At 41.0% G+C, this 26,733-nt stretch overlaps 1 protein-coding gene across 2 annotated transcripts; it reads right to left on the bottom strand.

The window, feature by feature from the left end:
- Positions 1-47: 47 nt before the first annotated feature.
- Positions 48-14,614, bottom strand: LOC109865222 (sphingomyelin synthase-related protein 1-like). Of its 2 annotated transcripts, XM_031798825.1 has the most exons (6): positions 14,502-14,614; positions 4,192-4,857; positions 3,960-4,055; positions 2,889-3,006; positions 2,597-2,747; positions 48-2,453 (listed from the first exon to the last, which is right to left on the bottom strand). In XM_031798825.1, exons 2-6 carry the CDS (start codon positions 4,842-4,844, stop codon positions 2,149-2,151), a joined length of 1,323 nt encoding a protein of 440 aa, XP_031654685.1. In that variant the 5' UTR covers positions 4,845-4,857; positions 14,502-14,614; the 3' UTR covers positions 48-2,148. The 2 variants fall into 2 exon arrangements, with proteins under 2 accessions (XP_031654685.1, XP_031654686.1); XM_031798826.1 differs by lacking the exon at positions 14,502-14,614 and having other exon boundaries at positions 4,192-5,458.
- Positions 14,615-26,733: the final 12,119 nt, after the last annotated feature.

Below are 26,733 nucleotides of genomic sequence, written 5' to 3'. Positions count from 1 at the left end.
ACATATTCCATGTCTCAATTGTCTCAAGGCTTAAAAATCCTTCTTTAACCTGTCTCCTCTCCTTCATCTACAATAATTGAAGTGGATTTAACAAGTGACATCAATACATCAATACTTTCACCTTGATTCACCTGGTCAGTCTATGTTGTGGAAAGAGTCCTAATGTCTAGTACACTCAGTGTACATACATGATGTTAATAAACCACAGATTCCAATACATTAAATATGGCCAGATACATACACTACCACGTAACTAACTGATTAAACTCATCAATAAACAACACACATTATACACAGCTCAATATCTACTGCTAGCCATACATTAAACACAGCTCAATATCTACTGCTAGCCATACATTATACACAGCTCAATATCTACTGCTAGCCACACATTAAACACAGCTCAATATCTACTGCTAGCCACACATTATACACAGCTCAATATCTACTGCTAGCCATACATTATACACAGCTCAATATCTACTGCTAGCCATACATTAAACACAGCTCAATATCTACTGCTAGCCATACATTATACACAGCTCAATATCTACTGCTAGCCACACATTAAACACAGCTCAATATCTACTGCTAGCCATACATTATACACAGCTCAATATCTACTGCTAGCCATACATTAAACACAGCTCAATATCTACTGCTAGCCATACATTATACACAGCTCAATATCTACTGCTAGCCATACATTAAACACAGCTCAATATCTACTGCTAGCCATACATTATACACAGCTCAATATCTACTGCTAGCCATACATTAAACACAGCTCAATATCTACTGCTAGCCATACATTATACACAGCTCAATATCTACTGCTAGCCATACATTAAACACAGCTCAATATCTACTGCTAGCCATACATTAAACACAGCTCAATATCTACTGCTAGCCACACATTAAACACAGCTCAATATCTACTGCTAGCCACACATTAAACACAGCTCAATATCTACTGCTAGCCATACATTATACACAGCTCAATATCTACTGCTAGCCATACATTAAACACAGCTCAATATCTACTGCTAGCCATACATTATACACAGCTCAATATCTACTGCTAGCCACACATTAAACACAGCTCAATATCTACTGCTAGCCACACATTAAACACAGCTCAATATCTACTGCTAGCCACACATTAAACACAGCTCAATATCTACTGCTAGCCATACATTATACACAGCTCAATATCTACTGCTAGCCATACATTAAACACAGCTCAATATCTACTGCTAGCCATACATTAAACACAGCTCAATATCTACTGCTAGCCATACATTAAACACAGCTCAATATCTACTGCTAGCCATACATTAAACACAGCTCAATATCTACTGCTAGCCATACATTAAACACAGCTCAATATCTACTGCTAGCCATACATTAAACACAGCTCAATATCTACTGCTAGCCATACATTATACACAGCTCAATATCTACTGCTAGCCATACATTAAACACAGCTCAATATCTACTGCTAGCCATACATTAAACACAGCTCAATATCTACTGCTAGCCATACATTAAACACAGCTCAATATCTACTGCTAGCCACACATTATACACAGCTCAATATCTACTGCTAGCCATACATTAAACACAGCTCAATATCTACTGCTAGCCACACATTAAACACAGCTCAATATCTACTGCTAGCCATACATTAAACACAGCTCAATATCTACTGCTAGCCATACATTAAACACAGCTCAATATCTACTGCTAGCCATACATTATACACAGCTCAATATCTACTGCTAGCCACACATTAAACACAGCTCAATATCTACTGCTAGCCACACATTAAACACAGCTCAATATCTACTGCTAGCCACACATTAAACACAGCTCAATATCTACTGCTAGCCACACATTAAACACAGCTCAATATCTACTGCTAGCCATACATTAAACACAGCTCAATATCTACTGCTAGCCATACATTATACACAGCTCAATATCTACTGCTAGCCATACATTATCTGTATATTACTGAAAGTACAATATGCAATTCTTTAGAATCTAGAACATACTTAATTCCCCAGGTTGGAGTTCAAATCTGGCCAATTGAACCCTGACACTAACTAAAGCCTAACCCTGCCTTTGTGTGTGTGTGCTGCGTTGTTATCCAATCAGTGTCTTCATACAGGCAGGCCCACTGAAGGGCCAGTTGTACTGGTTATGAACAGGACCGTTGACGTTACACTCGAAGAAGGAGAACATGGGAAACCAGATCCGAGCACGGCGGCTGTGTTGGAAGGCCCTGGTGTTGGCCAGAGTGTGGTAATACAGGAACAGTCTGGTGGTGATGTAGAAAGCTATGAACACATCTATGGAGTAGTGCTCATGAGCTGCCAGGATGAAGAAGATACCAAACAGATTCAGTACCCAGGAGATGGTATGGATCAGGTGCCAGCTACGAGGAGTATCTACAGGAAATATACAGGATATACAGTATATAAGCAGGCATTATAATATCCCTCTCTGATCTCTAGTAGGGCACGTTGTTAATCAGCACTTGTGACAAAGGTTTTTGTTGCACACACACACACACACACAGAGTACGACTCACACTCTGTGATGAAGAAGTTGAGTATGGTGAGTACCACAGTGTGACCAGAGAACATGTAATCTCCACAGGTATCCACTCCATTCAGCGTCATGCCAAAGCCACTCCATATAGCTAACACCCTCTGGACCTTAGACCACGTATCACCATACATCTATATATATATATATACACACACAAACACACAGTTAGCAATGATCTGAACATTATGTCCAGTAATCACCCAGTCATCAGACTCTGCCCTATAATCACCCAGTCATCAGGTAGTCTGGGTGTGTTAGTATGTGTATCCCACCTTACTGGAGCACTGTAGATGTTGTCCAGGTACAGAGAGGGAGGTAACAAACATGGTGACGCAACGCAGCAGAAACACTGTTCCAATCAGAGAACACAGACGCCGCAATATGATAGACCTAGAGAGAGAGAGAAAGACATATTATAGACGTAGATAGAGACACTTCAATATGATAGACCGAGAGAGAGAGAGAAAGACATATTATAGACGTAGATAGAGAGAGACACCTCAATATGATAGACCGAGAGAGAGATACCTCAATATGATAGACCTAGAGAGAGAGAGAGATACCTCAATATGATAGACCTAGAGAGAGAGAGAAAGACATATTATAGACGTAGATAGAGAGAGACACCTCAATATGATAGACCGAGAGAGAGATACCTCAATATGATAGACCTAGAGAGAGAGAGATACCTCAATATGATAGACCTAGAGAAAGAGAGAGAGACCTCAATATGATAGACCTAGAGAGAGAGAGAGAGACCTCAATATGATAGACCTAGAGAAAGAGAGAGAGACCTCAATATGATAGACCTAGAGAGAGAGAGAGAGAGAGACCTCAATATGATAGACCTAGAGAGAGAGAGAGAGACCTCAATATGATAGACCTAGAGAAAGAGAGAGAGACCTCAATATGATAGACCTAGAGAGAGAGAGAGAGACCTCAATATGATAGACCTAGAGAGAGAGAGAGAGAGAGACCTCAATATGATAGACCTAGAGAGAGAGAGACCTCAATATGATAGACCTAGAGAGAGAGAAGTACAGCAGTAGTAGTAGCTGAAGTAGCAGTAGTAGTAGTAGCAGAAGTAGTAGTAGTAGTAGCTGAAGTAGCAGTAGTAGCAGTAGCAGTAGTAGTAGTAGTAGTAGCAGCAGTAGTAGCTGAAGTAGTAACTGAAGTAGCAGTAGCTGAAGTAGCAGTAGTAGTAGTAGCAGCAGTAGTAGTAGTAGTTGAAGTAGCAGTAGTAGGAGCTGAAGTAGCAGTAGTAGTAGTAGTAGTAGTAGTAGTAGTAGTAGTATTGCAGTAGTACACATGTTTGTCTAGTTGTAGTAGTAGTGCAGTAGTACCTGTGTTTGTGTAGTAGTAGCACCAACAGGAAGATGTAAACTAGGATTAAACCACAAGCCTCCGCCATCGCAAAAGCCCAAGGGATTCTGGGTACACTGTCAGAGAAAAATAGAATAATAACGTTGGAATAATAATGTGAGGCCAGAGGTTAGAGGTCTAGCTCACCTATTCAGGAAAATGTCTGGCAGTGCGATTAGAGGTCAGGGGTTAGAGGTTAAAGGTCAGACTCACCTATCCAGGAAGATGTCGGGCAGTGGCGGGTAAATTGTCATATCGGGAACGCGGTCGTGGACGATCACCATGACGAAGGAGGTAAATCCGAAGACGAGCATGACGTAAACAGAGCTGACTACTGTCTTCCACAGCTCTGGGTCCAGACGCCCTAGAAGGCACTTCCTGTCCCCAGTGGAGTGAATGTGGCACTGGTCTTCCTCTAACGCCATCCCTGACCGGGGTCGCGACCCTGACCATGACCCTGAGACCCCACAGTCCACCTGACGGCGCCCTGCCCCGTTACACACACAATCCCCTCTATTACACCGCCTGTCAGCCCTGTGATCCCCCCAGTCTTCCCCGTGACAGGCCCTGTCCCCCCCAGCAGCAGCCCCTAATCCCCCTAACCATATCCCCAGCTCCTCCATTTGCTTCTGGTTCTGTATTTGGAGCCTCCGCAGGGCCAGGGCCAGCCTCTTGATGTCCCCCAGCACAGTGAGGCTCAGAGGGGGTTCACGCAGGTCAGCCTCCCTTAGAGTCAGCAGGCTGGGGCCATCCACACGATGTTTAGAACACAGCAGCTCCACATACTGCCCAAACCCCTCCTGCTTCAGCCAGCCAGACACCTGCTTACTACTCCACGTGCTAACACTACTCTGAGACACCGCCATAGCATTCCTCCCTCTGAGAGAGAGGGAGAGAGACAGACAGTGTTAATACAGTGGTAACACAACTGCAATGTAATAACAGACCTAATAGTTTGTTCTGGGAAGACAGCATTAAGTCACAGAGGTCAATCACAACAGAGATAGACCACATACAGTATATACTCATTATTGGCTTAGACCACCAGCTCCATTCAAACTAGACAGTACAAGTAGCCAGTAAACATGAATAATGATACTGAGACTGAAAAACAGCTGCTATCAGACTGTTAAATAGTCACCACTAGCCAGCCTCTGCCCAGTACTCTGACCTGAATTTAGTCACTGTCACTAGCCGGCTACCACCTGGTTACTCTACCATGCACCATTAGAGGCTGCCGCCCTATTTACATAGCCATGGAACACAGGTCACTTTAATAATGTTTACATACTATTGTACTCATTTCATATGTATATACTGTATTCTATTTAACTATTGCTGTACATATACTATTCTGTCCTACATATTCTACAGATATACAACATATTATATCCACATACTGTCTATACATCCCATCATATGTACAGTATGTACTACCGTTCGTTTGGGGTCACTTAGAAAGCATTTTTTGTCCATTAAAGAAGCATTTTTTGTCCATTAAATTAACATCAAATTGATCAGAAATACAGTGTCGACATTGTTAATGTTGAAAATGACTATTGTAGCTGGAAATGGCAGATTTTTTATGGAATATTTGCATAGGCATACAGAGGCCCATTATCAGCAACCATCACTCCTGTGTTCCAATGGCACGTTGTGTTAGCTAATCCAAGTTTATAATTTAAAAAGGCTAATTGATCATTAGAAAACCCTTTTGCAATTATGTCAGCACAGCTGAAAACTGTTGTCCTGATTAAAGAAGCAATAAAACTGGCCTTCTTTAGACTAGTTGAGTATCTGGAGCATCAGCATTTGTTGGTTCAATTGCAGGCTCAAAATGGCCTGAAACTCTGTTTTTGTTCTGAGAAATTAACACTATTCCATGTGAGAAAGATCTCGTGCAATGCTGTGTACTACTCCCTTCACAGAACAGCGCAAACTGGCTCTAACCGGAATAGAAAGATGAGTGGGAGGCCCCGGTGCACAACTGAGCAAGAGGACAAGTACATTAGTGTCTAGTTTGAGAAACAGACGCCTCATAAGTCCTCAACTGGCAGCTTCATTAAAAATAGTACCAGCAAAACACCAGTCTCAACGTCAACAGTGAAGAGGCGACTCCGGGATGCTGGCATTCTAGGCAGAGTTCCTCTGTCCAGTCTCAACGTCAACAGTGAAGAGGCGACTCTGGGATACTGGCCTTCTAGGCAGAGTTCCTCTGTCCAGTCTCAACGTCAACAGTGAAGAGGTGACTCCGGGATGCTGGCATTCTAGGCAGAGTTCCTCTGTCCAGTCTCAACGTCAACAGTGAAGAGGCGACTCTGGGATACTGGCCTTCTAGGCAGAGTTCCTCTGTCCAGTCTCAACGTCAACAGTGAAGAAGTGACTCCGGGATGCTGGCCTTCTAGGCAGAGTTCCTCTGTCCAGTCTCAACGTCAACAGTGAAGAGGCGACTCCGGGATGCTGGCCTTCTAGGCAGAGTTCCTCTGTCCAGTCTCAACGTCAACAGTGAAGAGGCGACTCCGGGATGCTGGCCTTCTAGGCAGAGTTCCTCTGTCCAGTCTCAACGTCAACAGTGAAGAGGCGACTCCGGGATGCTGGCCTTCTAGGCAGAGTTCCTCTGTCCAGTCTCAACGTCAACAGTGAAGAGGAGACTCCGGGAGGCTGGCCTTCTAGGCAGAGTTCCTCTGTCCAGTCTCAACGTCAACAGTGAAGAGGCGACTCCGGGATGCTGGCCTTCTAGGCAGAGTTCCTCTGTCCAGTCTCAACGTCAACAGTGAAGAGGCGACTCCGGGATGCTGGCCTTCTAGGCAGAGTTCCTCTGTCCAGTCTCAACGTCAACAGTGAAGAGGCGACTCCGGGATGCTGGCATTCTAGGCAGAGTTCCTCTGTCCAGTCTCAACGTCAACAGTGAAGAGGTGCCTCCGGGATGCTGGCATTCTAGGCAGAGTTCCTCTGTCCAGTCTCAACGTCAACAGTGAAGAGGTGACTCCGGGATGCTGGCCTTCTAGGCAGAGTTCCTCTGTCCAGTCTCAACGTCAACAGTGAAGAGGTGACTCCGGGATGCTGGCATTCTAGGCAGAGTTCCTCTGTCCAGTCTCAACGTCAACAGTGAAGAGGTGACTCCGGGATGATGGCCTTCTAGGCAGAGTTCCTCTGTCCAGTCTCAACGTCAACAGTGAAGAAGTGACTCCGGGATGCTGGCCTTCTAGGCAGAGTTCCTCTGTCCAGTCTCAACGTCAACAGTGAAGAGGCGACTCCGGGATGCTGGCCTTCTAGGCAGAGTTCCTCTGTCCAGTCTCAACGTCAACAGTGAAGAGGCGACTCCGGGATGCTGGCCTTCTAGGCAGAGTTCCTCTGTCCAGTCTCAACGTCAACAGTGAAGAGGCGACTCCGGGATGCTGGCCTTCTAGGCAGAGTTCCTCTGTCCAGTCTCAACGTCAACAGTGAAGAGGCGACTCCGGGATGCTGGCCTTCTAGGCAGAGTTCCTCTGTCCAGTCTCAACGTCAACAGTGAAGAGGCGACTCCGGGATGCTGGCCTTCTAGGCAGAGTCCCTCTGTCCAGTCTCAACGTCAACAGTGAAGAGGCGACTCCGGGATGCTGGCATTCTAGGCAGAGTTCCTCTGTCCAGTCTCAACGTCAACAGTGAAGAGGTGCCTCCGGGATGCTGGCATTCTAGGCAGAGTTCCTCTGTCCAGTCTCAACGTCAACAGTGAAGAGGTGACTCCGGGATGCTGGCCTTCTAGGCAGAGTTCCTCTGTCCAGTCTCAACGTCAACAGTGAAGAGGTGACTCCGGGATGCTGGCATTCTAGGCAGAGTTCCTCTGTCCAGTCTCAACGTCAACAGTGAAGAGGTGACTCCGGGATGATGGCCTTCTAGGCAGAGTTCCTCTGTCCAGTCTCAACGTCAACAGTGAAGAGGCGACTCCGGGATGCTGGCCTTCTAGGCAGAGTTCCTCTGTCCAGTCTCAACACCAACAGTGAAGAGGCGACTCCGGGATGCTGGCCTTCTAGGCAGAGTTCCTCTGTCCAGTCTCAACGTCAACAGTGAAGAGACGACTCCGGGATGCTGGCCTTCTAGGCAGAGTTCCAAAGAAAAAGCCATATCTCAGACTGTCCAATAAAAATAAACGATGAAGATGGGCAAATGAACACAGACACTGGACAGAGGAACAGAGTCACCTCTTCACTGTTGACGTTGGGTTAAGCTCCAAAATGCAGGTGTTTCAGCCTAGCTCAGTGCTTTCTGTGGTGGTGAGGCAGCCAGCGGAAAATATGGAACGTAGGGGTTGGTAATGTTCTCTAGATGCGCCGTGATTGGCTCAGTGTTCTGTCACTCATGGGGACACTATGTCACCACCAAATTCAAAAGGGTAGAGCTTGAACATTCAAGCCCCCTTGGGTGCTGCCATAGAGTTACATTAGAAGTGCCCATCCAAGAAGGCTCAAAATCATTGGCCACAGATAAAATGACGTCAAATCACATGATATCTACAGCAGCTTTGATTGGACTGATCATGTCAACATTATACTTTCAAAATCTTATCTAGTAAGCTAGCAGTCATCATCATGAATGAAGACGACAATCTGCTGGCAAATCCTTTTCAATCCTTGTCATATGAAGAGAATTAATGATGAGAAATTATAGATAAAACATATCGGTGCTCAACGGCCATTGGACATAAACATTACACAACAAGTTGGAAATCGTTAGTTCAAAAATGAGTGGTTTGGAAGGAATCAGTGGCTAACTGCAAGCATTGCAAAGCAATCACTAGCCTGCTATTCAGTGGAGTGGGTCTTTGGTCCCAAGTCTGGGTTTAAGGGTCTGTTTTCCAAGCTTAAACGGATAAACATTTAACATTGGCCTTGCTGTCAATCCAGCACGACTTCTACCGAGCTCAAAACAAATGGAAACTCAGAACTGGGAAATCTGACATCAGTGAGTTCAAGACAACTTGTTCTGGGAACTCGGGCCTCTTTCTAGAGCTCTAACCTGAAGATCACTGACGTCATGATTCACCCTTGTTTTTTTTCAGTTCCCAGTTGTCTTGAAAGCACCATAAATCCAAAGAATGACCAGACTATGATGACAAAGGTTGATTACGAAATTTTCCCACAAAGGACCGCCGCGCCACCTTCCTGTTCAAGTGAGCACAGTACAACAGGGTGAGTCCAAAAATGTATTGTATGCTGCTGCATAAATGACGTAATATGCCAGGGAGATATGTATACTGTAGCTAAGAAAGTAATACTAAGTGTATGTTGTGTAGTAAGCTGTTCGTAGCTCATGTTCCTCACCCTAATAATTTGTTCTGACTTGGTGCTGCACATGTAGCCTATAGCCTGTTATAGAGAAATATAATCATTGAATATTGTAAGAGCTTTCATTGACTGCTTACAGTGCATTCGGAAAGTATTCAGACCCCTTCAGTTTTCCACATTTTGTTACGTTAGTCTTATTCTAAAAATGATTAAATACATGTTTTCCTCATCAATCTACACACAAAACCCCTTAATGATCAACTGAAAACAGTTTTTTTTCATAAATATTTGCAATAAAATAAACAATTATTTACAAAATTATTCAGACCCTTTGCTACTGTATGAGACACGAAATTGAGGTCAAATTGTGCATCCTGTTTCCATTGACCATCCGTGAGATGTTTCTACAACTTGATTGGAGTCCACCTGTGGTACATTCAATTGATTGGACATAATTAGGAAAGGCACACACCTGTCTCTATAAGGTCCCACAGTTGACATTGCATGTCAGAGCAAAACCAAGCTCCGAGACAGGATTGTGTCGTGGCACAGATCTGGGGAATTTTACCAAAACAATTCTGCATTGAAGGTCCCCAAGAACATAGTGGCCTCCATCTTTCTTAAATGGAAAACGTTTGGTTCCACCAAGACTCTTCCTAGAGCTGGCAGCCTGGTCAAACTGAGCAATCAGGGGAGAAGAGCCTTGGCCAGGCAGGTGACCAATAACCCGATGGTCACCCTGACAGAGCTCCAGAGTTCCTCTGTGGAGATGGGTGAACCTTCCAGAAGGACAACCATCTGTGTAGCACTCCACCAATCAGGTCTTTATGGTAGAGTGGCCAGACGGATGCCACTCCCCAGTAAAAAGCACATGACAGCCCGCTTGGAGTTTGCCAAAAGACACCTAAAGGACTCTCAGGCCATGAGAAACAAGATTCTCTGGTCTGATGAAACCAATATTGAACTCTTTGGCCTGAATGCCAAGCATCGCGTCTGGAGGAAACCTGGCACCATCCCTACGGTGAAGCATGGTGGTGGCAGCATCATGCTGTCAGGATCGATGGAAAGATGAATGGAGCATAGTACAAAGCGATCCTTGATGAAAACCTGCTCCAGAGCGCTCAGGACCTTAGGCCTGGGCAAGGGTTCACCTTCCAGCAGGACAACGACCCTCAGCACACAGCCAAGACAACGCAGGTGTGGCTTCGGCACAAATTTCTGAATGTCCTTGAGTGGCCCAGCCAGAGCCCGGACTTGAACCCGATCGGACATCTCTGGAATAGCTGTGCAGCGACGCTCCCCATCCAACCTGACAGAGTATCTGAAGAGAAGAATGGGTGAAACTCCCCAAATACAAGCGTGCCGGGCTTGTAGCGTCATACCCAAGAAGACTCAAGGCTGTAATCGCTGCCAAAGGTGCTTCAACAAACTACTGAGTAAAGGGTCTGAAAAGTTATGTAAATGTGCTATTTTTTTATTAAATTATTTTATTATACGGTCGTGTCTTTGGCACAATTAAATTGAAGACTGTTATTTTATCAAATCAATTCTCTGTAATTATTATTACGTGATTAAACTAATCATGTAAATGTAATTAACTAGGAAGTTGGGGCACCAAGGAACATCTTCAGATTACAAAGTTATACTTTCAATATCTGATCAATTAGTCTTCTGATTAATGAATGATTCTTTACCTCATGTTAGTCTCATTCCAAATGTCGTAAATTGTTGGTTATCTGCACGAACCCAGCTTTTACTATGAATCATCCATACACCAATTGTCTTAATCATTTATTTACTAACTAACGAAATAATCACAGAAATGCATCAACAAACACAGTAGATATGGTTACAAGGAAATGATATGGGAGGTTCCCTAGTGGGCTAAGCTGATATGACAGCTTGGTGGACAGAGGGAAGTGGGTGTGGACTGAAAACAGGCGGGAAAGAACAGAGGGCTCACAACACACAGTTGATAATTATATTAATTGAGATGCTAATCCTTTGCACATGAACGCTCACTCATTCGGGAATAATTGCAATCAATATATATTTATGCCCAGTGTGTCGTCGTGATCTCTGTTGGAATCGTCAGTTGTTGGAGTCAGTTCATCATCGTCTCTCTCTGCTTCCCTGAAGATCAAAGTATTTCCTTGTTAGAATGGATACTTCAGAGTACCATTCAGCAATGTTCTCATAGAATAGATGTTTCGGCTGTTGTCGGTCTTCGCATCCCAGGTTGACATAATTTATAGCTGCAGACTAGTAATTAGTATCAAAGATTTTCTCGTATTCTGTCGGGATCGATAGTCTCAGAGTTCAACCATTTCCCGCCGTGTAGCCAATGCTCCACATGGTATGGTTAGGAATTCAACAGCCATTGCAACCTTAGCCTAAACTGAGATTTTTGTGGTCTAAACTCAACCTGAGCCCCCTCCATTGAGGTACGAGTGGGCTAAAGAGGATTTCCTCAGGAGGGGTTTTTATTCATAACAATAGAAAAGGCGGGTCTATGACGCCAGATCATGTCTATGCTCACGGGGGCGGGCCAATGACTTAGTTAAACTTTGAATGGAATCCAATTATCTTTCATTAAAGGTTTAATATCACCTTACATCACCATGTGAACTCTTTTGTTCCCTCTATGTGTCTCTCTTTCTGCATGGCCAGGGGGAGAGTCTCCTCCAGGAATTTACGACCTGAGATAATAGAACATGGGTGTAGGAGGGAGAGTGGGATGCCATGATCTATACCCAGAAAAGGCCACGTCACGACAATACATTTACAAACATTTCTAAAAACCTATTTTTGCTTTGTCATTATGGGGTATTGTGTGTAGATTGATGAGGGGGAAAAACGATTTAATCCATTTTAGAATAAGGCTGTAAGGTATCAAAATGTAGAAAAAGTCAAGGGGTCTGAATACTTTCTGAATGCCCTGTATATATAATGCAAAAGAAATTCAAGTTTTTGACAGCACTGGGCCTTTAACCTCAGTCATTTCAAATCCAAAGTACAGAGCCAAAACTGTCCAAATATTTTTGGACCTCTATATTTACAATGTATTATTATTATCACTATTATTGTTATTGTTATTATTCCAGTTAAGTTAGAGAGTATACAGTATTACCAGTTAGTTAAACTAGAGAGTACATTACCATTCAGTTAAACTAGAGAGTACATTACCATTCAGTTAAACTAGAGAGTACATTACCATTCAGTTAAACTAGAGAGTACATTACCATTCAGTTAAACTAGAGAGTACATTACCATTCAGTTAAACTAGAGAGTACATTACCATTCAGTTAAACTAGAGAGTACATTACCATTCAGTTAAACTAGAGAGTACATTACCAGTCAGTTAAACTAGAGAGTACATTACCATTCAGTTAAACTAGAGAGTACATTACCATTCAGTTAAACTAGAGAGTACATTACCATTCAGTTAAACTAGAGAGTACATTACCATTCAGTTAAACTAGAGAGTACATTACCAGTCAGTTAAACTAGAGAGTACATTACTAATACATTACTGGTACATTACTAGTTAGTAAAGCGCCGCCTTAACTCAGCTCACTGGTCACCATAGCAGCACCCACCCGTAGCACGGGCTCCAGCAGGTATATCACACTGGTCAGCTCCAATGCCAATTCTTAATTTGGCCGCCTCTCCTTCCAGTTCTCTGCTGCCAATAACTGGAACGAACTGCAAAAATCACTGAAGCTGGAGACTCATATCTCCCTCACTAGCTTTAAGCACCAGCTGTCAGAGCAGCTCACAGATCACTGCACCTGCACATAGCCCATCTGTAAATAGCCCATCCAATCTACCTACCTCATGCCCATACTGTATTTATTTATCTATCTATCTACCTACCTCATGCCCATACTGTATTTATTTATCTATCTATCTACCTACCTCATGCCCATACTGTATTTATTTATCTATCTATCTACCTACCTCATGCCCATACTGTATTTATTTATCTATCTTGCTCCTTTGCACCCCAGTATCTCTACTTGCACATTCATCTTCAGCACATCTACCATTCCAGTGTTTAATTGCTATATTGTCATTAATTTGCCACCATGGCCTATTTATTGCCATACCTCCCTTATCCTACCTCATTTGCATATGCTGTTTATATATTTTTCTACTGTATTATTGATTTTATGTTTGTTTATTCCATGTTTAACTCTGTGTTGTTTGTGTCGTACTGCCTTGCTTTATCTTGACCAGGTCGCAGTTGTACCTACCTGGTTAAATAAAGGTGAAAAAAAAAGTTCAACTATAGTACATTACCAGCCAGTTAAACTATAACACATTACCAGTACATTACCAGCCAGTGAAACCATAGAGTACATTACCAGCCAGTTAAACTATAACACATTACCAGTACATTACCAGCCAGTTAAACTATAATACATTACCAGGTTATTACAAGTCAGTGAACCCATAGAGCACATTACCAGGTTATTACAAGTCAGTGAACCCATAGAGTACATTACCAGGTTATTACAAGTCAGTGAACACATAGAGTACATTACCAGGTTATTACAAGTCAGTGAACCCATAGAGTACATTACCAGCCAGTTAAACTATAGCATATTACCAGTACATTACCAGCCAGTTAAACTAGAGAGTACATTACCAGGTTATTACAAGTCAGTTAAACTAGAGAGTACATTACCAGGTTATTACAAGTCAGTTAAACTAGAGAGTACATTGCCAGTCAGTTAAACTAGAGAGTACATTACCAGTCAGTTCAACTAGAGAGTACATTACCAGTCAGTTAAACTAGAGAGTACATTACCATTCAGTTAAACTAGAGAGTACATTACCATTCAGTTAAACTAGAGCGTACATTACCAGTCAGTTCAACTAGAGAGTACATTACCAGTCAGTTAAACTAGAGAGTACATTACCATTCAGTTAAACTAGAGAGTACATTACCATTCAGTTAAACTAGAGAGTACATTACCAGTCAGTTAAACTAGAGAGTACATTACCATTCAGTTAAACTAGAGAGTACATTACCATTCAGTTAAACTAGAGAGTACATTACCATTCAGTTAAACTAGACAGTACATTACCAGTCAGTTAAACTAGAGTACATTACCAGTTAGTTAAACTAGAAAATACATTACCAGTGAGTTAAACTAGAGAGTAGATTACCATTCAGTTAAACTAGAGAGTACATTACCATTCAGTTAAACTATAGAGTACATTACCATTCAGTTAAACTAGAGAGTACATTACCAATCGTTCTCTCTGTGTCTTCTGTGACTCCAATACTCCTTTGCTCTCCAGCACACACTTCCTCCTAATCCAAAGGACTGTTGGACCTAAACTGCTGAGTAAGCTGCTCTCCATATCAGGACCTTTCTCCTACTGATAGATAGGCTGCTGTCTCCATATCAGGACCTTTCTTCTACAAATTGGAGGTATCAAGGAGATGTGCTCTGATAACAATGTTGTCCACACTGATCTACCCTGATCACTGATCAACCCTCGTCAACAGAACTCAGGAGAACCACTACATGATCAACAGCATTAGTTTAGTAAAAAACGTGTGTGAGTAAATACATGTTATCATCCGTGTTTAGAAAAGAAACTCAGCCTTTGACCTTGACTCTTGAGTACTGGTGAGTACACTAGCCAAGTAGTTGGCGGTAATGAGCGATTAAAGTTGGTTGACACACTCAATGAACACCACAGAAGAAGAAGCTTCTGACGTCAATATTGTGCAATCTCGCGTGTTAGCTGAAGGCAGAATCGGAGGACGGTGCCAAGATGGCTGCTTGAACAGACGCTTTTTTACCGAGCTCCGTACCAAACTTCAGAAAGATTGTGAAAAATAAATATAAATTATTATTTTTATTTGTTCAAGATATAAGACCTTTCCTGTGACTGGAATGATAATTGGATCATTTATTTCAGCATGTCCATGCACAGTCGTGACAAAAAAAGAAAGGAAAAAGTTAGCCGTTCTATTGCTAATCAACAAGAGAGAAACGTACTTATAGACAACTGCCATAACTACACTTGGCCTATGGATAATATCATGCTTTCGAATGCTGAAGATGACGAATTCCCCTCTTTACCGGTTACTCCGTGCAAACCTCCACCCTCCAAAAATCCAACATGAACTCTGACATCGTGGCTACCCTCTCCTTACTCATCAACTCCATTGAGAAAATGGTAGGCGCGAACACCATGGTTATCGAAGGCTTGAAAAAGACTGGAGTTTGCATGTGGTGAAATTAATGATGTGAAAACGAGAGTGGCAAAAGTTGAAAAAAATGTGGAAAGGGTGGAAAAGAATAACAATGTCTACCATAGACGTCTCAATGATCTGGAACAATACACAAGAAAATGGAACCTGAGACTCTACGGCTTGCCAGAGGTGGAGAATGAAGATGTGCGAGGAGAGGCTATCCGTATCTGCCAAGAAGTTTTGCCTGCAGAGAAGAACAAAGTTGGTGATACCATCGACGTTGTACATCGCCTCGGCAAGAAGCAACAGCAAAGCGATTCAAGACCCAGGGGTATCATCATCCTATTCACTACCAGATTCTACAGGGATGCTGTCTGGAAAGCTGCCAGGAAGAACGCCTTCCTTCAGAGCCATGGTATGCGTTTCGCCGAGCATCTCAGCCCGGAAGACATAGAAAGAAGGAACAAGTTGTGGCCAACGATCAAGATAGCACGAAGTGAGGGGAAGGCTGCTTACTTCGTCGGAGGACGAGGTTTCGTCAACGGTTCAGAAATCCATATTCCTCCCTAAAATCTCACCAGAAGGAACAGGTTGATGGTTTCAGCCATGGTATTCTCATTTTCCTTATGTGGTTTACCTAACAAGCATCAGGTGACTATTTTACAGGAATACTCAGGTATTTCAATTCATTAGTTTGTTCTTGTATGACCAGAAGTCCTATTTTGTTTATAAACTTACGAAGAAGATTGAAAGCTGAATTTATGTTTTATGTATACAGTAACTAAGATACTGTCCTAAATGGCATACAGGTCTGCTCTGACTTTACACGGTTATTGTTCTATTTAGTTATTAATACGTATTTCCAAAAAAGGTCTTAGGAACGTTTATATGTAAAACATTTTGTTATTCAATTATTTTATGATCAGTTTTCATATGTACTTAAAATAGTAGGTACCCTTTTATTTAAATTATTATTTTGTATTTTATTTCTCAGAATAGTTCCTGATTACACTAAAGAGGGTTTTTAGTCTCTCTTACTACAAGAACCCTTGGTTTGGTCTTGAACATAATTTCCAGTTGAGTTGAATTTCAAAGGTTATGGAATAAGCTATTTTCACTTTAAATTGACTTAAATGGTGCAGATATCGGTTCCTTATCGTTTACGTTCACTGCTCCTACGTCTTTGACTCATCCTACTACAGTTTATACTTTTATATAATCTTTGTTGTTTTGTCTTTGTCTATATTATCTCTTAATGCTTGGGGATTACGAAACAATGTGAAGCGTAAGGCCTTATTTTTATTTGCTAAACAATTTCGAACAGATTTTTGCTTTTTTCAAGAGTCTCACTCAATTTCTGCTGATGCCAACTTCTGGAGGTCACAGTGGGGCAACGATATTTGGCTTTCCCATGGATCTGAACGCTCTGCTGGTGTCACTACAATGAAAAATACCTTTGGTGGTAATATTCTACACTCGGAATGTGACCCCTTCTCGTCACTTTATTTGTCTTGTGATCAGTTACAATGACATTACACTCATTACTGTAAACTTCTACGGGTACAACACCAAACATGAGAATGATGAGTTGCTTGAATCTATAGAGAAAAATATACTTCATTGGTTATCTAAATTTCCCAATTCATTATTATTGATAGGAGGGGACTTTAACATTACAATAGATAATTCAACTGATAGATGGCCCCCAGGGAGGCCAACCAATCAGAATTTGGGTTTAATACTTTTTATGGAAAAGTTTGATCTTACTGATATATGGAGAGAGAGGTTTCCGGCCAAAAGATCTTTCACTTGGAGTAACAAAACAGGTTCCAGACAATCCAGAATAGATGTTTGGCTTATATCCAAATGTATTGATAGTCAGTGTGTTACTACAAATATTTGTACTACTCCCCTCACAGACCATAGGGCCATTTACATTGATATCAAAATATTTACCCCTGATACTAACCTTGGTAGAGCATCCTACTGGAAGCTAAATAGCTCGTTATTAAATAATGATATAGTTACATTTGAGGTTAAAGATCTGCTCTCACACTTTTGGGAAAGAGCTTGTGAAGAAAAATCTTATTGCAAGAACTGGGAGCTCTTTAAATTTGAGGTGTCCAAATATCTTAGAAATTATGGTAGTAATCTTGCTAAGACCAGAAGAGCTGAGGAGGAAAAGGTGATCATTAAGATAACTTCCCTTTCTCAGAGGTCCCCAGCTGACCTCTTGGGGGAGGAGAAGATGGAACTAATTGAGTTACAAAATAAACTGGATAATATATATAAATTAAAAGCAGAAGGAGCCTTTATTAGATCTAGGAAAAAATGGATTGAGGAGGGAGAACAGAATTCATCCTATTTCTTTAGACTTGAGAAATTTCACTCAAAAAATAACACTATCCATAAGTTAAACATTGATGGTGTTATTACAGATGACCAAAAATGTATCGCTAAATACTGCAGCAATTTTTACAGAAAATTGTATAGCTCTACGTGCTGTCAGGAATCCACAGATACGTTTTTTAACTCACTGAATAATGTTCACTCTATCAGTGATATAGAATCTAAACAGTGTGATGAACCCATCAAAGTTGAAGAGATTATAGAGTCTATCAAACATCTAAAGAACAATAAATCACCAGGTGTTGATGGAATTACATCAGAATTTTACCAATTATTTTCTGAACAAGTAGCTCCCTTCCTATTTGAAGTCTTTTTAGAGAGTATTAAAAACAATGTTCTCCATCAGGGGTTAATAACACTGATACCTAAGCCTAAAAAAGAAGTGCTGCCCATCGATAACTGGCGTCTTCTTAATAATGACTATAAGATATTAGCCTCACTACTTGCAAAAATAATTAAAGAAGTCCTGGATGCAATCATTGATGAAACACAGTCTGGCTTCATGAGGAACAGACATATTTCTAACAATGTCAGACTAGTATTAGATGTACTTGACTACTCAGACCTAATAACTGAGGATAGCTTCATATTATTTTTAGATTTTTATAAAGCATTTGACACGGTAGAGCATCAGTTTCTCTTCCACTCCCCTGAGAGACTTGGCTTTGGGGATTTGTTCTGTAAGGCTATTAAGACTCTCTATGCAAATGGTAACAGCTCTATCAAATTGAAATATGGCACCTCACCTAGATTTGAGTTAAAGAGAGGAATTAGGCAAGGTTGTCCTATCTCTCCGTACCTGTTTTTATTAATCACCCAACTTCTTGCAAATTCTTTAAATAATAGTCCTGTACAAGGTATTTCCATAGCTGGTAAAGAAATTATTATAAGCCAGCTGGCTGACGATACTACACTTTTTCTGAAAGACGCTAACCAAATTCCCATATCGATCAATGTGATACAATCCTTTTCCAAAGCGTCTGGTCTATATCTTAACATTAAGAAATGTGAACTCATGGCTGTCAAAGATTGTGTGACACCTTCATATTATGGTATTCCAGTAAAAGAAGAACTTACATATTTAAGCATAACCATTACAAAGGATCAGAAGTCTAGAGGCTTACTACATTTTAACCCTCTTATTAAAAAAACCCAGAAGAAACTAAATCAATGGCTACAGAGGGACTTATCTTTAAAAGGTAGAGTCCTAATAACCAAGGCTGAAGGTATCTCTAGACTAACATATTGTCACGAATCCCGTTTCCTGAGTCTGTTTTTTGCCTGTGTTCTGTCTTGGAGTGTTTTTTCCGGCATCCTGGAACGCACCCTGTCTGGTTGCCGGACAATGTAGCCAGTTGGGAGTTCTGATTACCCGCACCTGTATCCCATCAGCTATCTGCACACCTGGTCCTGATCATCATCTCTCCTCTTCATAAGCCCGGACCTGACATCCATTCCCTGCCGGATCGTTAGCCATGAACAGTATGTTGTGCCATAGTATCAGCCTCAAGTTGGATAGAATTTGTTTTGTTTTACGTATTGCTCTGAGGATTCCGCTTCCCCATTGGATCCACCTATTTACTCCCATCAACTCACCACCGCTGCCCGCTACGCCACCTGGATATATCTACCCATTCACATTCACTTGTAAATAAATACTCACCTTCTTTCTACTCTCCTTGTCCTGGTCTGCTTCTGGGTTCGATTTTGAAAGAACGTGACACATATGGTGCTCTATCTTTATATCTTGACCGTAAAATTAGCAAGGAGATAGACCAGATGCTTTTCAACTTTCTTTGGAGAAACCGTACCCATTACATTAGGAAAACTGTTGTAATGAACGCTTATGAGAATGGTGGACTGAATATTCTGGATTTTACTACTTTAAATAATACTTTCAAGATCAATTGGATAAAACAATTCCTAAGAAGACCCACTTCTATCTGGAATTTTATTCCTCATCATGTCTTCTCTACTTTTGGTGGCCTTAACTTCATGTTGTTTTGCAATTATAATATTGACAAAGTTCCAGTGAAACTTTCTGCTTTTCATCGGCAGGTTTTCTTGTCATGGTCCTTAATTTATAAACACAATTTTTCTCCACACAGATATTATATATGGAATAATCAGGATATATTGTATAAAAATACCTCTCTGTTTTTAGAATATTGGTTCAGAAATAATATCCTATTGGTGAGCCAACTGGTAAATGCAGAGGGTCTTTTTGTTATAAAGAATTCTTATCACTTTACAAGGTCCCTGTAACACCTAAAGATTTTGCAATTGTTTTAGATGCCATTCCCTCAGGTGTTGCTATGTTATTCAGGAACATGTCAAGACCTGACCCTCAGAGCCTACCTTCTATTGACCCTGTTGACTCATCAGTAGGAAAGATTTGTTTCTCTTTTGGTCCATTCAACAACAGAGCGATACGATCCTTGTTTCAGCAGGATGTTGTATCTATACCTTATGTCATGCCTTATTGGAATGGATTTATTGATAATATATGTTGGAAAAAAGTTTGGATGTTGCCACACACATACCTACTTGTTAACAAAATTAAGGAAGTTTCCTTTAAAATTATTCATAAATATTATCCTGCCAACCACTATATGAAGAAGTTTAAGGAAAACATCAACTCAAATTGCTCCTTTTGTAATGACCACCCAGAAACAGTTGTGCATCTTTTTTGGCATTGTATGCATGTAAGAAAACTGTGGCAAGACATCAGTAGGTTTATAATTGAACACATTTATGAAGATTTTACACTATTGTGGAGAGATATACTGTTTGGATTCTTTACATACAATAGAAATAAGCGGAATCATTTTTATGTAATTAATTTCATTATTCTTTTGGCCAAATTTCATATACACAAATGTAAATTTACAAACAGAAAACCACATTTTCGTACCCTACAAAAAGAAATTGAACTGTATTTTAAGATGGTTAAATGCTCTACTAACAAAAAAGCTGTTAGAATTGTAAGTATATGCATGTCCCTTAAGGTCCTTGTGTAATTGTAATGTGATATTGTACCCCCTAGCCTCAGCCCCGCCCCTAGCCCTGCCCCCAGCCCCGCCCCTAGCGCGATTGTCCATTGTTTGTAATCTATATATGCTTGTGTTCCCTCATGTGCTTTATGTATTGATTTGTTGTTAATAAAAAATAAAAATTAAATAAAAATAAAAAATAACAAATAAAAAGCTGAAGAATCGAGTGGAGTTGTGGGATGAAATAACAACAGGTGGTTCATGAAAATCACAACTTTCAGCAATGAATACTGTAGTTCCAGAGACGCTACGGGCTATGTGGTGCTATTTCTGGATAGTGTTGTTAGCTATAGATGCACACAGTAGCTAGTTAGCTAGCTAACGTTGGCTAGGTAGGTAACGTTATCACAAGCAGACAGACCATTTGGTCCATTATTAGCAATGATAACTTATGAAAGTAGCTAGACATATCTAGCTAGATACATATTAAACCCTCATAAACAAACTATTGTATACTGTAGGTTACTGCTGAAAGGAACTTTTTGGTCCACCAGCCACTGTGGCAGGAAGATTAAAATAAATAAAAATCTACCAGCCACTCAGATTACTTACCAGTCAACAAACAGATGACCGTGCTTTGTAATGTTTCTAAAACAGGAAATGTATTAGTAAGAAGTAATGTGGTATATTGCTACATTTCATTAACTTTTTGGTTACCCCAAGTCTTTTAATCAAAATATCAGAAACAAAATGTTCAGCTGCCCCTTTAAAAGTGTGAAGCTACCGTGATAACGAAGCTACTCGAGTCCTGTCGTGTGTGTGTGTGTGTGTGTGTGTGTGTGTGTGTGTGTGTGTGTGTGTGTGTGTGTGTGTGTGTGTGTGTGTGTGTGTGTGTGTGTGTGTGTGTGTGTGAAATTTGGGATCTGACTAGGCCGTCTCCTCTCTATAAATTGAAGCAGCAGACTCAAACAAACATTGAAATATGACAGAGCTTGATAACAAAACAATTTACACTGAACAAACATAGAGCGCAACATGCAATAATTTCAAAGATTTTACTAAGTTACAGTTCATATAGGGAAATCAGTCTATTGAAATGAATTCATTAGGCCCTAATCTATGGATTTCACATGACTGGGAATGTTGGTCACAGATACCTTAAAAAAGGTAGGGGCCTTGTCCCACTCCTCTTCAATGGCAGTACGAAGTGGATGGATATTGGCGGCACCAGGAACATGCTGTTGTACACGTCAATCCAGAGCATCCCAAACATGTACAATGGGTGATATGTCGGGTGAGTATGCAGGCCATGGAAGAACTGAGACATTTTCATTTTCAGTGGGCCACAGGATCTCAAAGTTTCTCTGTGCATTCAATTTGCCATCGATAAAATGCAATTGTGTTCATTGTCTGTAGTTTATGCCTGCCCATACCATGACCCACTGCCACCATGGGGCACTCTGTTCACAACGTTGACATCAACAAAGCGCTTGCCCACATGACGCCATACATGCTGTCTGCCATCTGCCTGGTACAGTTGAAACCGGGATTAATCCGTGAAGAGCACACTTCTTCAGCGGGCTAGAGGCCATTAAAGGTGAGCATTTGCTCACTGAAGTTGGTTACGTTGCTGAACTGTAGTCAGGTCAAGACCCTGGTGAGGACAACGAGATGAGCTTTGTCGTGGCAGAATCAGAATTCTTTAGGTAACATTTATAAATAAATGTTTTATTTATTTATTGCATGCTTATGTGAGATATGTCATTAGAATGTCTATTTTTGGATAATACTGTTGGCCGGTTGCAGTTATCTGTTCTCTGTCAGGTTTCAGTTACTTGGGCCACAGAAAGGGGAGTGGTCAATCTTGTCTTCATATGTAAACAAATCTTTTAAACCATGTTAAGGGATGATTGAGGGGGAACCAATGATCTCTTGGCTCCACAATGTCTGTGTGCCAGTCACTGTGTCTCCGTGAGCTTGTCCAGAATGGGAGTGTCTAAAATGACAATTGATATATATCCTAATGTCTTGGTACTATGTTGTACCAAGAACAAGAAGTAGAACCTCGTTTTAGGAGAGCAAACTGAACGATAATTTATAGCTAATTGTCACGGGATTCTTCTGTTGAAGGAGAGGCGGACCAAAACGCAGTGTGGTTATTTAGATACATCTTTAATAAAGATGAAAATAGAACAATATACAAAAACAAGAAATGTGAAAAACCAAAAACAGCCCTATCTGGTGTAACAAACACAAAGACAGGAACAATCACCCACAAAACCCAACACCAAACAGGCTACCTAAATATGGTTCCCAATCAGAGACAATGACTAACACCTGCCTCTGATTGAGAACCATATCAGGCCAAACACAGAAACAGACAAACTAGACACACAACATAGAATGCCCACTCAGATTACACCCTGACTAAACAAAACATAGAACATACAAAGTAAACTATGGTCAGGGTGTGACACTAATGCTGTCTGGCTATGGAATACTCCTTTCTCAAGTAAAGTCTTCCTTTGTAATGTTCCTAAGATCTGTTATTCGTCATGTGAGTTGAGATGGGTGTGTCTTGGCTATAAATGATACTAAGAACTGTTTTGTAAGCACTCTCAGAGAATTCATTTATAGACACTGAATTGATCTGAGAGTCACAGGGTTGTGATGGAGCTCATATAATTAAAAATGGACTTCATGATAACTCTGACTTGTGTGTGGTTTGCTCTCATGATTTGGTAAATACAGGAAATTTCCACTACAGCTTCCCAGAGACGGTTTCTGACAGTTTGTGCAGAAATTCTTCAGTTGTGCAAATTTTGGTGCTCCTAAGTGTCATAGCAGTCTAAGCTAATGCATCTCAGCACTAGCGACGACACTACAAACCTTGGTTTGATCCTGTATCACAACCGGCCGTGACAGTGAGTCCCATAGGGCGGCGCACAATTGGCCCAGCATCGTCCGGGTTAGGTGAGGGTTTGGCCGGGGTCGGCCATCATTGTAAAATAATTTGTTCTTAACTGACTTTCCTTGTAAAATAAAATACATGTTTTAGAGTGGGCTTTCATTGTCCCCAGCACAAGCAATGTGCATCTGTTTAATGATCATGCTGTTTAATGAGCTTCTTGATATGGCTCACCTGTCGACTGAATGGATTATCTTGGCAAAGGAGAAATGTTCACTAAACTGGAAGAACTTGTCCCGATTGGTGTTTTTAAATCATTGATGAAGGATTCCTTGACCTGTCAATGTTTTTAATTTGCTGGTTCTGATTTTGTTATACTCCTGTGAAATCTATGTTTTTTTACTAGATTACCTGTAGTTTTCATGTTGTCTGTCTGTAATTGTGTAATGATTTAGTGCTGCCAATCTTGGCCAGGAAGCTCTTGAAAAAGAGATTTTAAATCTCAATGAGCCCATCCTGGTTACGGGGAGTACGGGGAGTCAAACATTTAATAAATTTAAAAAACGGACATGGAATGAGACAGGAACAGCATCAACACAAGGGTAACAAAGACAAAAACAATTAATGCACAAAAAAACACAAATAAAAAACAAAGTTGTGCACAACATTTAAGAGAAATAAGCTTTTTGTGTGGAACATTTCTGGGATCTTTTATTTCAGCTCATGAAATATGGGACAAACACTTTACATGTTGCGTTTATATTTTTGTTCAGTATAAATAGCAAAAAAATGTGGACTTGAGTAAATTAGACCAACTTTTATGCCTGCGCCTCCTGAAATGAATCTATCAGAGGTGGGATATAAGATTTGCATTTCTTTGAGCAATTAGCAGCTATGAAACCATATAGCAGAAATAGATTGAAAACAGCTACTGCAGCCTAACCCTAACTCACATGTGCTCATACTTGACTTTTGGCTATTTGTATTTGCAAATATAATGCTCATACCGTAGAGCCCTGCAAATTGACGACCCGCCAATGTGGCTGGTGAAATAGACATTCTTACCCGCCAATACCTAAATTGATCCGCATTTGACGGGTGGTGAATGTTAATTTTATGCCCTGGTTACTGCACAGAATGTCGTATCAGTTTGCTAGCTAACTAGCCGAGTCTCAGCTAGCTAGCTAGTAACTTAGGGTTAGGGTTAGGGTCTGATTGTCAACAGCAAAATTAGCTAGCTAGTGTCTACTGAGTATAACAGTCAACTGTTTATGTTTACACACGTATTCGGCGCATGCTAGATAGCTAATTAGCACATGTGGGCACATCTTGTCTGTTTTCCATTAACAAGCTCTGTAACATGGAGATATGGCCGTGTGGGAAAACTAGCCCTAACCCTATCAAGGTGTGAATCAATTTAACTGTCTTTTTCTTGTGATGCGTGTTAAATGTGAAGAGTAAAGTAATGGAACTGAGAGTCATGATCAATGGCTAGCCCTTAAGCAGCTTATTGCTGCTCTGTAATTTAACCATCTCACTCAAAGATGTTGAGTGAGTAAAGGGTGCTTTGCTATTTGGTATTTTATTAGGATCCCCATTATCTGTTGCAAAAGCAGCAGCTACTCTTCCTGGGGTCCACACAAAAATTTCTACAGAATGACAATACAGAACATCAATAGACAAGAACAGCTCAAGGACAGAACTACATACATATTTAAAAAGGCACACGTAGCCTACATATCAATGCACAAACTATCTAGGTCAAATAGGGGAGAGGCGTTGTGCCATGAGGTGTTGCTTTATCTGTTTTTTGAAACCAGGTTTGCTGTTTATTTGAGCAAGATGAGATGGAAGTTCCATGCAATAAGGGCTCTATATAATACTGTTGTACGCTTTCTTGAATTTAATTTCTTCTGGATTTGGGGATTGTAAAAAGACCCCCAGTGGCGTGTCTGGTGGGGTAAGTGTGTGTGTCAGAGCTGTGTGTAAGTTGACTATGCAAACAATTTGGGATTTTCAACACGTTTCTTATAAAAATAAGTGATGTAGTCAGTCTCTCCTCAACTCTTAGCCACTGGACATGACATTTTCCTTACAGCACTGGACCACACGACTGGGCAATAATCAAGATTAGACTAAACTAGAGCCTGCAAAACTTGCTTTTTGAAGTGTGGTGTCAAACAAGTAGAGCATTTGAACTCCCCCATCTTTACAACCACTGAATCTATATGTTTTGACCATGACAGTTTACAATCTAAGGTAACGCCTTAAGTAATTTAGTCTCCTCAACATGTTCAACAGCCACACAATTCATTACCAGATTCAGCTGAGATCTAGAATTTAGGGAAAGAATTATACCAAATACAATGCTCTGAGTTTTAGAGATGTTCAGGACCAGTTTATTACTGGCCATCCATTCCAGCCTTTCTATTCTTGACTTTCACCTCTTCCACACTCACTTTACGGAATTCAAAATTGCAACACTTGCCTTTCATAATTTGGTAAATTACGTATGGATGTGTAGGTTCAGAATTTGTCATTGCCATGCCTAAGTTTGCAAATTTTCCCAATAAAAAAAATATTAAAGTTGCAATTATCAGTGAGTTTTGTGATGAATAAGCTATCTGATTCAAGGAATGATGGAGTCGAGTTCACCTTTTTGCCCAAAATGTAATTTAAGGTGCGCCAAAGCCAAAGGACATCTTCTCCATCCTTGAAGAGGAGTGCATGTTCCCCAAGTCTTCAGACACTACCTTCAAGAACAAGCTTTATGACCAGCATCTTGGCAAAAACCAGGCGTTTGAGAAGCCCAAGCCTGCCAAAGGCAAGGCAGAGGCCCACTTCTCCCTGGTGCACTATGCCGGCACTGTGGACTACAACATTACTGGCTGGCTGGACAAGATCAAGGACCCCCTGAATGATTCTGTTCTTCAACTGAAAGTCCTCAGTGAACTGTTGTCTGCA

This window comes from Oncorhynchus kisutch, linkage group LG20 (genome assembly GCF_002021735.2).
Source record: "Oncorhynchus kisutch isolate 150728-3 linkage group LG20, Okis_V2, whole genome shotgun sequence".
NCBI classification, from domain to species: Eukaryota; Metazoa; Chordata; class Actinopteri; order Salmoniformes; family Salmonidae; genus Oncorhynchus; species Oncorhynchus kisutch.
The sequence above is the reverse complement of the archived record's forward strand: the minus strand, read 5'-3'. Positions and strand labels throughout refer to the sequence as shown.

What these genes read in the sequence shown, in the direction of transcription:
- LOC109865222 (XM_031798825.1), bottom strand. Translation starts at nt 4,844, where the DNA reads ATGGCGGTGTCTCAGAGTAGTGTTAGCACGTGGAGTAGTAAGCAGGTG. An exon ending in CTACTACTACACAAACACAG is followed by an intron (nt 3,007 to 3,959) that starts GTACTACTGCAC and finishes CTCTCTCTCTAG; the next exon opens with GTCTATCATATTGCGGCGTC. An exon ending in ATCTACAGTGCTCCAGTAAG is followed by an intron (nt 2,748 to 2,888) that starts GTGGGATACACA and finishes ATATATATATAG; the next exon opens with ATGTATGGTGATACGTGGTC.